Raw genomic sequence first — 18,533 nt, forward strand, 5'->3', positions numbered from 1 at the left:
TCTAATGACTTTTTAACAAGGACCAGGGAAAAGTCCATCTGGCGCACATAGAGGCGATTTTTAATTTAAAGACACCCTCGTTTTTAATTCTCCTTCGCATGTTGCTTAATTTAGCACTAAAACCATATTGAACAGCAGAGTGCTTCAGGACTTGATGACAAAAGTGGTTTGTGTTAAGTAACTAAATTGTGGGAAATGGCAGAATTTAAAGAGCGGAACATTAGGGGTAATAGAGGACTGGGAATTTTGGGATTAGGGGAGGGTCCTCGCAATGACGACCCCGTTTCAGTCCAGCAGTCTAAAAGCAGCCCTCGCACCGCTTCAGCTGTGTTAAATTTGACTTGTCTCCAGGCAGGTCTATTATAGTCAAGCAGCCTCAGGGACACAACGACACGACCTCTAACGAGCTTTATACTTCCGTGTGGCAAATCACGTCATCTGCTTACTGCTTACACCGTGGGTCAAAAAGACACCCAGTGAAGTGAAGCAGATTTCAGGCAGCATGCTGAAGCTATGGTCAAACATGAGCCGAGCTTAAACGCACTTCCGACATGTGTGAAATTCGAGGAGGCGTAAATGTCTAAACGCTTACCGTATAAAATGTTGCCGGGTCACGTTACATTATTGTAAATCGATAAAGTAACACAGCTCATGCTATGCTTATAGCTTTATGACTTATAAAAAAGACAGAAATTGGAAACACCATACAGTTACACCAGTGATACTGGATCTGGGGCTGAGCTTACACAAGAAATTGCTTTTAGTCAAAACATAATTTGTATCATTATTTTCCAGGCGAGAAAAAAAATCCCACAAACCCCAATGAGCCCTTTATCCAATTCCCCCAACCCCCGACTCAATTCTCACTAAGACTCGCCCCTAAAATGATTTAATTATCATTTTCAGAGTGGAAGATCAATTAAAGGGGAGAGACGGCAGGGAAAAGGGGACTGCTATCTGATTATTTATCTCTTTAACAAATTCGCTGAGCTGCACGTCCCCTGAGCGTCCTTTTCCTGATGCATGCTGGGAGGGGGAAAAAAAAGTAGAACAACAAGGGCAACATTTTTGTCTCAGTTTTGTCTCTCGGCTTTGGAATGTCCTCTTGAATTTCTTCCCCAACCTTTCTCTTTCTAAATAAGATAAGTATCTCCGCGTAGGTTTGCACAGGTCCGTGCAGCTGTTGGCCCCTTATTGGAGTGCTGATGGGTCAGATGGACTGACACGTTGAAGGCTTTTATCATATTTGGGTGTGTGTGAGTGCCTCGTCTCCACGGCCGGCACCACTGGGAGAGCAGCGAGGCTGCTAAAAGCAGGAGCTGGCCGCATCTAAAACGTGTGCTGAGCGATTGGATTTCTTCTCCTTTCCTTTAAGACGGAAGTGAAAAGCAAGCGAACGACGCCTGTGGATGCACTTAAGGTTTTAGTTGCAGGCGTCGCAGTGACTGGCCAGATTTTTATATGACACATGAACCTAACTACATGGTACTTAACGGGCCGAGAGGAAAACGATCCGGGCAGGACTGGAGGGAGCAGGTCCATCAACTCAGTGCCTGCTGGCTGTTGCATGACAAAAAAAAAAAAAAAAACAATGTCAAAAGCTCATCAGGATGTAGAAGAGGACATATTTTTCTGTTTGTGAACAAGTCTTTATAAATCACCTGAACTAACTCCTACTGGGTTCAGCTAAGGTTTAGAGAGTTTAAGATCTCAGTCTCACTGCCTAAAGTCAAAGCAGATGGAATAACGTGAAGCATGTTATTGCATCATTCCACACAAACAAACAAAATGCAACACACCGCCAAAGAGCAGAGGTACTGTAGTGATCCTGTTCTATAAATCGCCCTAACGAGTTTTAGCATGATCATGATGTTTTGTTAATGCTGTCTCTGCACGGTGCTCTCTTTGGACAGAAATGGTGAGCGAGCGAGTGCGGGAGACAAGCGAGAGAGCGATCACCTGCTCGCTCTTCTGACAGATCTGAGATGCTCGCTACATATTCAGCCGGCAGAGCACCTTCTTCATGCTGCCCTGCGCTAAACTGCTGTTGACGTCTTCTTTAATCTCAGACGGCACGTGTCGGGGAGAGAGAGAGAAAGAGAGAGAGAGAGAGAGAGCCTTTACTCCCGTCTTCTTCAATGCTTCAAAGAAGGCTCAGCTTCTAGAGCTCCTATAGCTTTGTGAAAAGCCTTTCTGTTCCCCCTATTTATTTATTTACTTGTTTGTTTATTGTGTGGGTAAAAAGAAAAAAAAGAATGCAAAAAAAAAGCAAGCTGTTGAATCTGATTGGTCAGATTGTGTTGACAGATTTTGTATAATAGCCCAATTCTGACTGTAGTACAGACTAATATCCAAATTATTCATATCTATGTGCATTTCTGTAGTAATAACTATTTCACAACTGGACATTTATAGAATCTAAGATTGATAATAAATGTATTAATAATTCACTGTTATACAAAAGGTATAATAGTGAAAGATATTTTGGGAGCTGTTTAACCTTTAACAAAAGGAGGCTCGGTCATGGGCGATGCTTCAGAATACAGGGCTTCTCTGTAACATGATGAGCTTTTTTTTTTTTTATCTTATGAACTTCAAGAGACAAAAAAAAGAGAGAGAGAGAGAGCCTTACAGAGGTTAGTTTATAACTGCTACAATGTAAGCGATACCAGGAAGTAAAAAAAGCTGACATCATAAATTTACAAATTAGGACTGGTAATCATTAAGTAAAGACCTACGGTATCTCTTGAATCAGGCCATGCTGCTGATTATTTTCCTATAACGACACACCTGTGGGCAGTAATGGCTGGTTAGTGAATGTAACATGTGAACATGTGTGTTAGTGTGTTCCACCCATCTCTCTGTGTTCTGAACACTCCTGCTGCTGCACACACTCTGAAAATCCTTCTTATTCACCGTCCACAAAAAGTAAATGAGTCTGCGAGGAAGTCTGGAGCCTCGGCCATTGTGACATTGCCTTCAGTTCCCTTCACTTAACCTGAAAATAGGATTGTGCGAACTTCCCGCTCATTTCAGCCAGGCCTGGATTTGAAGTATTAACTTGTGTTTTTCATTTGAATCACTTTTACAGGTTGTGAGCAGCCAAACATGAACATGTGTGTGTGTGTGTGTGTGAGAGAAAGAGCGAGGGAGCGAATGAGCTCACATTGCCTTGAGGCTTCTCACAAGCAGTTCAGGGATCAGGCCTCGGCAGATAAAAACAAGTGAATGTGTTACACGCCAAATTAATTTCTTCCTCAAAGACACAGCGACGCTTTTTCCAAATAAATCAGGATGTCAGGATGATGTCAAGCCTTTGCATAAAGAATGTTTCCAACCTTCAGAAACGATGGCCTCCTGCTCCCTTACAGTGCTAAAATACAAAATAGATGCCAGTTTATTTATTATTTTTTTATTCCTTGTCTCTTCTTATTTAACCTCTGATTTAACTTAAAGCCACAATTATGACAGTACCAGACCTGAAGTATTAATAAAAAAAAAGTGTTTTGAGGTCAATTCAAGTCTTACTTAACAAACAGAAGTCAGACCACATGGCTGTGCATTCACGAGTACTTCGAGTCAAACACAAATAGTGAAGTCTATCGACGTAAGCTGGTAATTAATAAGGAAGTGGGCCTATTCCCATTGCTGTAATCTAGCTGCAGAAATAGCCACGGACTCCCAGGTGTTCGCTTCCCCTCCCTGAAGACTGAATTGGCCTGCAGAGCTTGTGCCCTTAATGAAAAGAGTGAGGTACTTACTAACGACAAATTAATAGTTACTAGGCCAAGCCTTATGGGTAGCTGTCCATCAAAACGCGCTTCCCCTGAAGGCACTGCAATCTTGAATGGGGAAACAAGTAGAGTCTGTTTGCTTTAGTCAAAGATGACAGGAAAGAGGTGGCAAATGCTAATGTGTTTCCCTAACAAAAAAATATACCAAGAAAAGGAATAAAATGAAAACGCCCACTGCCTCAAGAAGATATCTATCTATAACTCTGCTATTTTAGTCTGGCTTGGGTCAGGACACATGGCACCCAGATGTTTACACTGAACTTTAGGTTTTATTAACGCCAGCTGTGAAAGACAGAACAGGTTATTAGCGTAAAGAGAAAAATAACCAGCTCAAGTAACTGTAACGTGTCTCGGTGGTAAACGCAAAGGTTGCAAGGCTCCTTAAGGAAAAAAAAAAAAACCCACGCCTCTCATTACGACCGACAGTAATAAGCTCTCCTACCTCTCTCGCTTGAGCACGTGGCTGCTGTACTGGCCGTTTGTTGTGACGTGCTGGTTGAGGAGGCTGCTTTTGGGAGGCACGGGGGAGGCGGAGGACAGGTCCAGTCCGCGGTGGCCGTTGTTGCTGGCGCTGTTCTCCTCCTTCACGTGCGTGCCCGTCACCTCTTTCCACAGCTGCTGCAGCTCAGCTGGAATCACGCCTGCCACAAAACAAATTGGATAATTAAATCAATTAATGGGCTAATCCACTTCCACTCATGCTGTAATTAAATAAAAAAAAAACAAGCGGCTGAGTAAACAAAGGAGCGTATTAATTAGGAATTGTTCCACTACAAGCGAGCGTCAGGAGATGCGCTCGTACCGTGCACTCTCTCTCTCTCTCTGTCTCTCTATTTCACTCAGTGTGTTTGTGTATTCTTGAGCATTTCATGCTTAAAGTAAATAATTAACATACATAAAAGCCGTGAAATCCGAATTATCTTCTGAGACACGGGAGCAAGTTCATAGTAGCACGTTTTTAACACGTTAAAACAATCGTTCACAGAAAAAAAATGGAGAGAGCGGGAAAGCGGACAGTGAAAAAAAGCCCCTGGGGTAATATTCTGAAAAGCACGTTAATGTGCAAAATACTTAAAGCTCTGCACTGCCTAATTGACACACACACACAAACACATAACTTAAACCGCATTTAAAAATGTCCCACTAATGTTCTATTTTTTGTCCTGACCAGCATACACACACACACACACACACACACACACACACACACACACACACACACACACACAGCTCTTTGTACCATTAAATCGCTGCCCATGACCAAGTTAAATGTGACTGAACTGAGATGCCACATTAGCAATAGCTAGTGATTCATATTAATATATGAAAATATAAATATATATATATATATATATATTTATATATATATATATATATGTGTGTGTGTACCCAGTTATTAGCTGGAGAGTGTGTGTACTTGGAGCTAAAAAATAAAGGGGAGGAAGATTTGCAGGACGAACCCATTGGCTAACAATTGAATCGATTTTCAAAATATAAAGGAAGATGATTTACCTTTTGCTTATCTGAATTATTTGGTAAATTTTTATTTCCTGTTTTTAATCAGCCTCTCTTTCTTGGCAAATGCCATAACTGTTTCCATTTAACTGTGATACACGCACGGACCAGAAATGCTTAGTCTTAATTTATTCCTTTTGTGGCAAAATAACTGGCGAGCTGAAGACCTCAATGCGATCAGCAGAAAATATTTTGAATTTGATAAGCTACTAAAGATTTTAATTATGTCGGTAATGGAGAACAGTGGGCTAATGAGGCGAGGAAAGCTCTGGAGAGAGAGAGAGAGAGAGAGAGAGAGACAGAGACACTAAGAACTGTGAAATGAGTCTGAGAGTACTGCTGTAAATTCACTCGAGATCGTTTGCATATCAAAGAGCCAGCAGAAATGATTGCGGGACCAACCAATAACCTTTCCCTGTTCTGAGAAACATCTTTGTGCTGCCGTGGATGCCGGGTGTGTCCTTTTGCTGCGCTTTTTTTTGCCACTCCCGCTCGGCCGTTATTCACGTAGTGCAACTGAGACGTTGTTGCGAATGTGCACATGCATCGCTTTTCATGATCTTGTTTGTCGATGTGTGTGTGTTTTTTTTTTAGTGTTTGTAATAGCTGATGGTGAAAGTAATCAGTAAGCGAAGGTCACAGTCATAGTGTGTCCTGGGTTTTGCCTGCACTTCGACAGCGTGGTGTGTATTTTTAGAGGATGTGCTTGACACTATGGGCCTCTTCTCCTGACCCCACCTTCCCTCTTGCTATCCTTCTTTTTTTCTGTGTTTATTCCCCTTTTTTCAGTCAACCTGATCCATTTATAATTCCACCTGTGTATTAATCATCCAGTGTCTAAGCCTTTTTGGCACTGGCCAAATAATCTCATCCCAACCTTGGTTTGTGCGCAAAACGACCACAACAATCTGATTAACCCCTTACCATTATTCAATAACCCAGTTCCTGAAGAATACATGGCATCCTGTATTTAATATAAACCCAGTTCCTGACCCTAAATTCATCTTTTATTTTTTTTTTTTCAGCTCCGGATTAGTGTGTCTATGGTGGTTGGCCATTTTTCAGACTAACCTCTTCTCACTCCTTTTGCTCATTAGAGGCCAAAAGATACACAGCCCTCGTTTTAAAAAATGTATGTCCGCGGCAGGCTTGATTGATTACCAGTGGTGCGACTACATTTTTACCGCGGCAGGTAGCGGCGACGTGCCTGGGCGAGGGAGCACTGTTCCCTCTTTCAACCTTTCCCGTCCTTGTACCTCCCCATACTCCCTGTGACCCTGTTCAAGCGAGCAGAAAGTTGATTTAAGGATCATAACCGCATCAGTCGCCAACCATCATCATCATCGGCAGGCAAAAAAAATGACCCGGTGGCTCTGGCTGTGTAAAGTGGCCGGCTGTGCCGGTTTTTTTCAAAGTGCTACAGTGCTCTATTGGGGGCCCAATGTGACACAACTATTAGTTTGTTGTTCCATCAGGCGAAGACCTTCACCGCCTCCCCTCGCTTACGTGTCTCTGATCGCCGTGTCTTTCATATGCAGCCCTTAGGCCTAAAATATGTTCCTCTCTGAATGCTACAGGAGCTATTAAAGCACTGCCACGCTGCTGAATGATCAATCAACGACAGGACTCGTTCACTGGCTCCGTATTAACGGCAAATTTGTCTTGTTGCCGTCCCATGGCCCTTTCCTGGACAACTAAACTGATGGGAGGCGGGGGGATGAGAGCTGGCTTTGGCTTGGGGAGCGTGGACACATACACGGCGCAATGAAAGGCAGGTAATAGAGTGGAAGGGGCTATGACACACGCGCACACAGCTCGCAGAAGCACCTGGGAGAACATGGCTAATGCAGGTGTCTGACTGAGTGAGCAGGTCAGACATCATTTCCTTCCCTCTCCATCTCTTTCTCTCCCCAGCTATTCTCTTACGCTCCTTTACCCCTAAAGTGATATTTAAGATGTTTCCACTGTTTTTCAGTCTCCTGCTCATACACATATATATGTTTTAACCTTTTCCAATTTAAAAGTGTGAATCTCAAAAGACGGCGAATAAGTGCTCCATGACCGACGCTCATGCGGAATCAAACTTTCAGCCATATTTATGGCGGTAAATAAAGTACACGAGTGTTTGGGTGATAGAAGTTTTATTTTTATATTAGATGAGAAATGCTCGTTATGTTGCTTGACTGCCTCAAAGCTTGTTTTTGAAAGGCGCTAAAGTTAACAATATGTATTTTTTTAAGACGGCATTCAAATGAATCCGCCAGATGAAAACTTATCGATGATAAACAAGTGCACAGACACTTTCACGCTTTCACGCACCCACAAACCTGACGTCAGGGAGGTCTTCGTACCGCAAGTGACACACTGTTATTAATTGGGCGATAACGAGAGATGATACTTTTCTGCTAGTTGGACTGCATCTAACAACACCAACAGCTGTTCAGACGAGGTGTTTGGCAACAAGACGGAATAAAAGAGGAGCAGGAATTTAGGGGGAGAGAGAGAAAGAAAAAAAGAGAAGGACGGAAAGATTGACATCACACACAGATGACAAAACGTCCAGGCTAAACTTTACCGGATGTTTGTTTTTTAGTTAAAGATAAAAAGCGCAGAAATGACAAAGCTATAAAATCTCAATAAAACCTTTTTAGTTAATGATGTCAGAATTTCTTGTCCCGATTTCTTTAAGACGACCAAAAGCACTTTATTTTGCTGCATGTGTACTGCTTTTATTAGATTACTTTTAAATAGAGGAATAGAGGTTTGAATAGAGGAGGAAACGTCTGCTATCTCAACACACGTTGGCTTGCACATGAGAAGCATTAACTCATCACTCATATGGCAGCGCTAACTACTTTTGCTGAACATTGAACAGATTAGATCTCGGCCTCTGGAAGGCTGGACTGCTGAAGCATGAACAAGTCTGCTGGGGTGTGAAAGCAAAAAGGTCATCAATAACTTCAAACAGTGAGGCAGAAAATGTGGCAAATAGGCCAGGTCTCTCTTTCTCTTTCTTTGTTTCACACAAACACACACAGAGCAGTTTTTATTCGTAGGCACAATTGATTCGTACCATCCCTGGGATCAAGTGCTCCCCGCGACACTCCCCCTGCTGGCCGGTGTTCACATTATTATTATTATTATTATTATTATTATTATTATTATTGTCTGTCCTCTTTTACAATTTCGTATTTATGCTCTCCAATACAGCAGGTGGCAGTATGCACCTAGTTTGTTTGCAAGCCGCCAGTAAATACAGTGAGAAGATAAGAACAAAAAAGTCAACCTTCACGCTATGGCTAATATTATTAGCATTTCAGAAAAAAATATGTCAAAAACATTGCTCTCGTGCCCCCTAATACTTTATCAGCGATGGCTATGCAGGTCAGAGGACGAGATGCTGTGTGTGCACGACGATTTCAGAAGAGACAGGAGGTGCTGATGATGCTGCATTCTAAGCAGCGAACCAGTTCCTTGTTCAGGTACGCTCGGCTTTTATGTTTGATTCCAGCCGTGTCCGAGTGAACATTTTCAAATGCACTTGAGTACTGGATCTATACCCGGGCACGATACGAAGTGCTCACATTACACAAACGTAACAAACTTTAGTGTCAAGTGTGCTCCGGTCCAGGCCCGAGTCCGTAGTTTGAAACATCATAAGTCCATATAGAGAGGTCTGGGAACAGTGTGTGGCTGCTACTTAAGAAATTCACTTTAGGATATAATCTAGCTTTCTTGCATCTTAACTCTTAGAGATATGAACAATGTAAATATAACTTTTCTTTTTATATATAAAAATTTAATAATAAAAAAACTATATTGTGTAAAATTCAATCTTCAAGCCAGCTGGGAATTTTTAATGATGTGAAAAATAACCCAAAAAATTTTGAGAACTAATAGGAGCCTGGGTCAGTATCCTGAACCAGACATTACACTGCCATGCCCAGTCGAAAAGCATTCTGGGTACTCAGAAGTACTCTTTTTTTTTTAACAGTGCCCCGAACAAACAATAACAAGACTGCACAAATACTATGTTTGCACATTACCTAAGCAACTCCACCTCGTCCTCCCTTTCTCGCCTTATCTTACTAAGAGGTTGTTTGTTTTAGGCAGAGAGAGAGAGAGAGAGAGAGAGAGAGAGAGTTGGGAAAGAGGATTGGGGGAGGGAATTTAAGCAACCTTATATGAAAGAGCTTTTGTGACTCTGTAGCTGCTCCTTGAGAAAATATTACAGGGGGTGTATAATGAAATAAACTTCCTGGCAAAACAAGTATTGACTCAGCGTGTGCTTGTGAAAGTAGGGGCTTGGCCACGGTTCACTCAGGGGAAGCTGGGAAACAACGCACCTGGTGTGCTTTCACCTTGGAACGGAGCCAGCGGAGGATAAGGAGTGACAGAGAGGAGGATGAGAGGGGGCGTGGGGAGGGGGTCCGAGTCGTGGCTTGGTGGAATTAACTTAAGGTTAGAATAGTGAGATAAGTTACAATAAACAGATCCTATACTGGTCATAGTGTGTGTGTGTGTGTGTGGTTTATGAAATCTGATTGAATAAAATTTTATTTCTATTTCTCTTCATTATCACATAACATTAAGATACAGAAGGACAAGGCATATACAGTATATTGGATGGATAGGTGTGTGAGATTGTGAGCGTGTGTGTGATGACTGTGTGTGTCTTCTTACCCTGAGTTAGAGAGTGCAGAGGCAGATTCTGGTTAGTCTGGATGGACAGCAGGCCTTGTCTTTGTAGACTGAGCAGGTGCTGCTGCTGCAGCTGCTGAACCTGAAGGAGCTGCTGCTGAAACGCCAACTGCTGCGCAGAAACCTACAGAGAGAGAGAGAGAGAGAGAGGAGTGGGACATTGAGACAACAGAATACAAATCATTCTTACACACACACACACACACTCACACACGCGGCAGGTACATGCCTCCTTCTCTTAATTAACTCCGAGTTGTGACAAACAATTGAAACAACATAGTTAATCATTCATAATAAGAACCACAGGATTTTAATTACAGCCATTCATAATTCAGTGAACACGCGTGCAACCGAAAGTAAGCCTTTATCATCTGCCGTATCAAAGCTCAGATCCCAGGGAACAAACGGCTCGCTGCCTTCCTTTTAGAGACATGAGGGTGGGGGGGAGTGGTACGGGGCTTTGGGGTGGCTGGCATCGGAGTATTATCTAGAAACCTCATAGCACACTATACTGCTGCGCCTCGGGTATTACTTTTAGTCGTGCAATACATCATTTATTATTTTTTTTAAAAGGATGCAAGAGGAACAGAACTATACTCGGGACACCGGCTAAACACATCCATCTCTATTATTACTCTGTGCTGATTATATATTTTTTAAGGAGCGCAGAAATAAAAATATCGTTAAATAATTGAACCTGCGGCAAACATTAATCGAGTCCCAGAGCTGTACACCGTTCGAGCTCAGAGCAGAGAAGCGTAGCGATAGGAGCGACCTCACAGGGTGAGACATTTTTCTAGGTGCCGGAGAAGAATTCTTTTTTTCAAGAGAGGACCTGCGAGGTATGTTCAGGGCACAGCTGGAGAGGAAAATGGATGGAACATAATGTGGTGAGGTGAAAAGAAAAGAATAATAATATGAAGAGAAAGTGCAGAGAAATAGAGCAAGAGTGGTAGAAAAGAGTGAGAGAAAGACAAACAAGATGAAACGATCAAACTATGATTAGTGCTGCATTAAAACAAACAGATGATGTCATTGCGATAAGAGAGAGGGAGTGAAGGGTTTAATACTAAACACTCGACAGTCCGTTTCTCGGTAAGTGTTCGCAAACTGACAGAAGCACAATGCTGGAAATATTCAGAGATCAGGGTCAGCATTGTGTATAAGCATGTGTGTGTGTTAGTGTGTGTGTGTGTGTTAGTGTGGGTGGGCATTAAAGTACACCTCTTGCTGCTGCCAAGCTGTGTACCGCACCCTCTTCCCAAACACAGGATGCGCTGCTGTGTTTACTGCTCCCGATTGAAGGCAAACAAAAAAGGTCTCGCTACACCGTGGAGGCCGGGTCACACAGGAGACCCGGAGCAAACTGAACACTCCTGATAAAACATGCTCGCTCGCTTGCTCTCTCTCTCTCTCTCTCTCTTTCTTTGTGTGCAACGGTCAATGGTGTTGTTTAAAGAAAAATTGCGGTAAAAGGAATTTAGGCTGTGTTTAAAATTGGAATTTGAGAAAACTAATTAAATCACATCTAAGAACAAAAAAAATCATGAGCACTAAGATAAAAAAGAAAACTATTCGTCTTCCTATACGACTTGTTTAAATGAGTTTAAGGGTTGAACGGTAATCACAAAGATATGTGCATTAGAATATAATTCTCATATTCAGTACTGTATGGAAGAGCTCCCTTTCCCTAAACACACACACACACACACACACTATCCTAACAGTGTCCCAGCAGAGCACATGAGGGCTTAACACCAAATGGCACATAAAGGAGGGGTAAGGAACGCAGACGAACGTAACACAAAGTGGCGCTGGAGGACCCTTTCATTGTCTCGACTCTGATATGAAGGTAAAGATCTTTGAGGGGGAAAAAAAACCCTCAAATGTCTTTAAAATGAAAGCGAGGCACAAAGCAACGACAGGGGGTTATTGTGCCGAGGCCCCACGGGAGGGAGTCGCACAGCGATTCTTCTTGTCTTTTGATGGCGGCACAAGAAATCCAAATGGATAGAAGAAAGAGGAGAGAAGAAGAGAGGGAGAGAAAATATCAGCAAGACGAACAAGCCTCTTGAGGGCTGCATCAATTTCCTCTGATCAAACATAATGCGCTTCAAAAAAAATGCTGTTTTTTTTTTTCATTCGCTGTTCCCCATTCAGCTGATCAATTGTAGCTTTTTGCTATGTCAACTTCACCCTCCTCCCCTCTGCCCTATCCTCAGAGAGCGAGCGGGAGAGAAAAGAAAGAGAATGACATCTCTTATCAGAAACATGAGAAACAGCCCTGTCACATTGATTTATGGAAGTGAAGCAGCACAACTTGTCCAAACTGAAGGCCCTGGTTCATTAATTAGCAGGCCTGGGGACTTTGATGTTACTGTGTCTGTGTGCGTGTGTGTGTGAATGCATGTGCATGCTTGTGTGTGCCTTTTTTTTTCTTCTTTTTTTTTTAATTTATGCACTCGGAAAGTGAACGTGACTGTCAGAGGGGAAAAGTAAAAGTCTGAGAATCCTGGATTGCCTTTGAACCGCTTCTGACCAAGCAATAATCAGTTCTTTTGTCTGGAGCGAAGCCTGTATCCACTAGTCATTAACACAGAGCCACTGTAATTGAGACCAGGCTTGAACTTGAAGAAAGAGTCTGGCATTGAAAGAGAGAGAGAGAGAAAGAGAGAGAGAGAGAGAGAGAGAGAGAGAGAGAGAGAGATGCAGAGACAAAAAGGAAAAAGCAAAAGGGAGAGGAAACAAGTCCCAAAGATAGCTCACTATTAACACGGCTCCTCTGCTGCTATTTCCATGTTTATTAAACCGGTAGCCTCTTCAAAGTGTTACAGGCTCTAATCCCTCTCTTTTTGATTTGGTTTCGGAGAAATGGACTAAAAAATATCTAAAGTTCATTTCCTGAGAAGGGGGGAAAAAGCGAAAGGAATGGCATTAAGCTCATACCTGTCCATGAAGCAGGTGTTCTAAAGAGCTAATGGCAGGCAGATGTGTACGAGCATGCATATGTGTGTGTGTGTGTGTGTGTGCGCGCGTGTGCGTGAAGTGATGTGGGAATACCTCCTTGCTTTGCTGCTTGCTGCCATGTTGTTGTTGGAGGAGTTGGAGATGGAGCTGTTCTTGCTGCTTCTTATAGAAGTCCTGAAGTTGCTGCTACACACACACACACCCACACATCCACCCACACACACACACACACACATGCCAAATACGTGATTAAAACCTCCGAGTTCCACATATGCAACAGTGAGACAGAGAATGAAGGAGGTTTGTAGACGACAGTAAAAAAATCCTCATCTACAGCAATATACTTAATTTCTCAAACATTTTGGTGCCAAGGACACATAAATTTATTTATTTTTTAAATCGTGCGGTGATAACTTGGATATTTACTCAAGTTGCAGAGATTTCTATTTCAGCGTTTTTTTTTGTTGGAATAGAATTTTGATTGAATTGATGTTGGTTTTGATTTAGTTTTTTTATTTTCATTTTCAGCTGGTTTTGATCTTGGATTAAATCAATTTAAGTGACCCGACAAACAGGCCGACGACTATAAGAGCTCTATTCTCAATTCTCCTTTATTTTTGAGGGATTTGTGTGAGGTGGACTTTTTTTACAGGTTTTGTAAAAAAAAGATAAATAAATAAAAACCTGCTTGTCTTGGGATTTCTGTACAAAATAATAAAGCTCAGTGTTTATTGTAAAGCCTTAAGTCTAGTCTGGACTGAAGTCTTCTACTGTACCTGCTGTAACATCAGGGCCTGTTGCTGCTGCAAGAGGATTTGGAGCTGCTGAGGGCTCAGGACCTGCTGCTGGAGTATTTGCTGCATTTGCTGAGGAGTTATCACCTGCGGGGTCATCATAGCCACTGACACTGGCACCTGCACAACACACACACACACACACACACAGACTTCAAGTGAGTATTACTGATAGGAGATTAAAAGCTCACACACAGCTATTACTACGTCAAGTCTATACTGTGCTCTATGGTGAAATGTATTTGTATGGTGAGATAATAAGACTACTGAGACACAGCAGCTCACAGGACACAGACACACAATCAGCACAACACAATGCCTTGCTCCAATAACAAGGCACCTGCCCGTCAGTATATAATGCTCCTCTTGCTTATATACAGTGTTATATTATATATTCTTCCTATTTAATTACGTTTCATTATATAGATAAAAAATCTATTAAAGAGTCATAAATAAATGGAGACAAATCTTTTACTGTGACAGACTGCAAAGTGCCAAAAATGAGAGTTTTAAAAAGAGTCCTTTAGGAAGCCAGGAGATAGAAGACAAAATATGAGACTCTGGCTCAAGACTTTTGCACAGAACACGTGTAAACTTTTGGAGGATAACAGTGGTGATAACACCGTGACAGACAGAGCTAAAGAGGTGGGACAGTGGAGTGTGAGTGGAGAGCAGTGTGATGTGTGGTGACATTGAGAGGATCCTCGTACACAGCCGACAGGGACTCTTAATTGCCGGAGAGGCTCTGTGTAATCAGTGTGTGTGTGTGTGTGTACATGATGCCATTAAAAGCTTCTCCTTGCAACATTTGGTACAAACAAGATGTAGATGAACTCAAGAGCATTTCACATTTGCCACTGATAACACACCATGTGATCCTCTGTGTGTGTGTGTGTGTGTGTGTGTGTTTGGGCGTGCGCGCGTGTGGTGCTTGCTTTGCCTCAGCTTAATGGGCCAGACGTTAGGGTGACAGCTTTCACCAAGGTTACCCCAACTCTATGCGTGGATCATAGCAGATGACACGGCTTGGAACGTTCTGGAAAATGTAATTGAGGTCTTGTTTGTCGTCCGCCTGCATAAATATGGCCTAATTTGCCTGGCTTTAAAGGAATATAACACAAACAAACCACCTTTAATGAATGCCTTGCACATCTCCGGCGCTACAAAGGGCAGAGGTGTCGAAGCAGAAGAGTCACTCGATGCGTAAACACACGGCTGCTCTGACAGCCAACACAACATGGCTAAAGGGCAAATGTGGCAAAACAGAAGGAACACATTGCTAGCTACTAACTTACCATGTAAGCATGGATTTTTTTTTTCTTTTCTCTCTCACACACACACACACACACACACACACATACACACACACACACATACAAAGTGTTAGAAGACATGGATAAAAATGTCCTACCTCAGTGTTATGACTTAATAATCAAGCCATCTAGATTGTTTAGTTTTGTTTCCACACACACACACACACACACACACACATATATATATATATAGTGCCTTCGGAGGGATTTGCATAGGCCACGCCCCCGACTCAGTCATTTTACGGTCATTATGCGCCGGTGTCCTCACTGCTCAGCATCACTAAGTTTGATGAACTACTCTGAAGGTCGGGAGGCGGACAAGAAGGGGGTGCTGGGTGGCTCCTGGTGACACACACCCACACATGCGCACGTGCACACGGTATACATACTGTATATGCCCATATAGCTTTAATGAGCGCTGGTGTGATGGTAAAAAAAAAAAAAAACATAAAAAAACCCGTTGTGTATTGCAATTGTCCACTTACTCTTAGGTTAAGTTATTATTATTATATTATTATATGTTTTATATTATATAGTTATATTCACTCTTTTAAGTGCAGTATTGAATACAGCTGCATAACGCCTGACATTCCGAAGTCAGTAATCTGTTAAATATGTCTACTTCAAAAGCTTCGGTTGAATCACATGATACAAAAATAACACATTATCTCACAGCACTCAACAGCCGTGCTATAAACTGCCAGCTCTGCTTTAGTTAATTAATTTCTTTAATTTTACACTCTTCATGCACACTGACATCAGTCTCTGGTTTGTACGTTTGTGAGTGTGTGTGTGTGTGTGTGTGTGTGCATGTAGAAGAAACGTACAGCTCTAGACCCTGAGCTCTATTACAGCCCCCGTTTTATTACCCATTACCAGTGGGGTCATTAGAGGGGAGAGGGATTGTACTCTTCTTAACCTATTGATCACAGTAACTACTGGTGTTTAATCCTCCACTGAACGAGCTGCGATCTGCTTAAGCTACGCCAGGGCACTTAGAGTGAGAAATATCACCACAGACACTGCGACCAGGCCACTTCACGCTCAAGAGAGATGGAAAGGTTGTTTTCAGTTCGGAGACCCGTTTCTTTCTCTTTTTCCTCGCCGAGGATGATAAGAGATACAGCGGACGGGAATAAGTGCCCACGTTCAACGAGAAGGTGCAGATAATGTATAATCTAAGGCACGAATGTGATTGAATAAGGGAATGGGACAAAACATTTACTAGTGTGTTAGAAGGGCGAACCTTGATGCTTGACATTTATAAATGATGAAAACTGGTATAACAAATACACATTAATGCTATATCTATTAACAAAAAAATAGCCAACTGTATGTACAATGTGATATTAGTAGCTTTCTGACCACGAACACACACACACACACACTTGCATACAAATACACATGCCAACACATAAAGGACTCCTACTAAAAGTATTTGTTTGTTCATGGTGCTGATGCTGATGATGTCATCCTTTTTTAACCAAGCATTTTAAACATTGCATTTTTATTAAATTAATCATTATTAAATGAAATAATATTTTACACCCAAAATGTTTAATCTATTTGCACAGACATTCTATTTTACATTATATTTCATTCAGAAAAAAAAAAAAAAAAAAAAAACAACAACATATTTTTTCTGTATCAAACTTACAACAATCAGAAAAAAAAAAGCAAAATGTTCAGCTGAAGATCAGGCTACAAAGGCTACCTGCACATTCCCTTTCTGTGTGTGTGTGTGTGTGTGTGTGTGTGTGTAGGTCTGTGTGTGTGTAAAGGGGAGGGCACACTAAGAAAAGGACACTAGCAGGGCAAATGCTAGCCTAATGAGAAAACATCTGACACCCATCTGACTCACTGATACTGTCTTAATGAACACTGTGTGTCCACAAGAGCGAAAAGTCTCTGACACAGAGTGAGAACAAGACAGAGAGAGAGCAAGAGAGAGAGAGAGATAGAGAGAGGAAGTGGCAATTAAGATGAATGGTCCGAAAAGCGAAAATGAAAAGTGGGAACGACTTCAATGAAAACCATCTTAAAACGCTGAAGTGGCCGCACGGGGCACACACAGGTTGGAGAGGGCGAAAGTGCTTTGAAAAAAATAATACAAAAATTTTTTTTTAATGCTCCATGGTGTCATCTTGTTTTGTCAAGACATCAAACGGAATGGTGAAGAGTAGCAGAAGAAGCCCTTGAGAAATCAGAAAAGCCTGTTTTGTGTTTGAAGCCAGCATGTGCTTTACCTTTGTCTGTACGGATTCGGACATGAGCGCAACTCGTCTCCGAGAGGCCGCGGATACTGAGCGGAAACGGGAACTTCACGCTCCGCCTCACGGCACGGCCGAGCAGACCGGTATAATTAACCCGCAGATGAGGATGGGACGGCTCTCGTTTACATCACACGATCGTATTTATCTCACCAGATTGGAATTATTTTCCATGTTCTTGAACAATGCTGGATTTTTTCAAAACTAGGAAATATGGTCTAGGTAATAAATGTGTATGAATTAGGTAATTGAGAAACAAAAAGAACAACATTCAATTGTTATTTTAAAACACAAAGGTGAGCTGTTCTGGAATAGTTCTTGCAAGAACACTATTGTCATGTGAATTTACAAAACCCATCAAGCACCATGATGAAACTGGCTCTCATGAAGACCAAACCTCACCCCTGCTGTGGAGGAGAACTTCCTTTAGAGTTACCAGCCACAAAAATCACTAATTAATAAACAGCACCTTAGATTAGAGACATTATGAAGGCTTTACAAAGCAGAAGTAGCAGACGCATCTCAATATTAACTGTACAAAGGAGATTATTGCATATTTTGCAAAACTTCAGCATTGTTTTACAGTGTAGAAAGTAATTAAAATCAGGAAAAAACACACACACACACATTATATATAATTATTTAAAATAACACACACTCTTTCTTCTGCTACTTATGTCCCTCCAGTTACACAGGGCCTTTAACACACACACACACTCACACACGGACACACACAGGTTTCAGATGTGCCCTATACCCCTCTATTAATTGTGTCCTCGTCTTAGTTCACACACACAGCGCACTTTTACCACACAGCATGTGAACCTTTCCTTTACTCATGCACTCACTCAGCCATGTACCCTTCCTTTAGAATAAAAAGAACCAGGGAATAAAAAATAAAAAATGAAAACCTCAACCTACAAAACATCCCTTTCTCCTTCCTCCTTACCCTTTCTGATTGTTACCTTAACCAACATTTAATATGGTTTGCATTTTCCCGAATCTACAAGCTTACACAACACTACATGTGCTGTCAGCCGCATCACTGGCATTGTCAGAAATTTAATTAAGATCACAAGCCTTGCAAATCCACCCTCCATCATACCGAGAATTTGCTGCGAGACAACTGCCGCTCGCGTCCAGCGCAGCAAGGATAGTTTTCGCGACGCTAATCCGTGT

At 42.0% G+C, this 18,533-nt stretch overlaps 1 protein-coding gene across 6 annotated transcripts in view; it reads right to left on the reverse strand.

Annotated features, from left to right (window-relative positions):
• foxp1b (forkhead box P1b) overlaps positions 1 to 18,533 on the reverse strand; it is a 165,587-nt gene that overhangs the window by 21,872 nt on the left and 125,182 nt on the right. For 5 of the 6 annotated variants that reach the window (XM_053497992.1, XM_053497993.1, XM_053497994.1 and 2 more), the window contains 4 exons: positions 13,754 to 13,891; positions 13,071 to 13,163; positions 9,993 to 10,134; positions 4,237 to 4,435 (listed from right to left, as the gene is read on the reverse strand). In XM_053497992.1, the coding sequence (XP_053353967.1) occupies positions 4,237 to 4,435; positions 9,993 to 10,134; positions 13,071 to 13,163; positions 13,754 to 13,891 (572 nt within the window). The remainder of the gene's footprint in view (positions 1 to 4,236; positions 4,436 to 9,992; positions 10,135 to 13,070; positions 13,164 to 13,753; positions 13,892 to 18,533) is intronic. The other variant, XM_053497995.1, reaches the window with a different exon arrangement.

The sequence above is a fragment of the Clarias gariepinus genome, chromosome 6 (assembly GCF_024256425.1).
Source record: "Clarias gariepinus isolate MV-2021 ecotype Netherlands chromosome 6, CGAR_prim_01v2, whole genome shotgun sequence".
NCBI lineage: Eukaryota > Metazoa > Chordata > Actinopteri > Siluriformes > Clariidae > Clarias > Clarias gariepinus.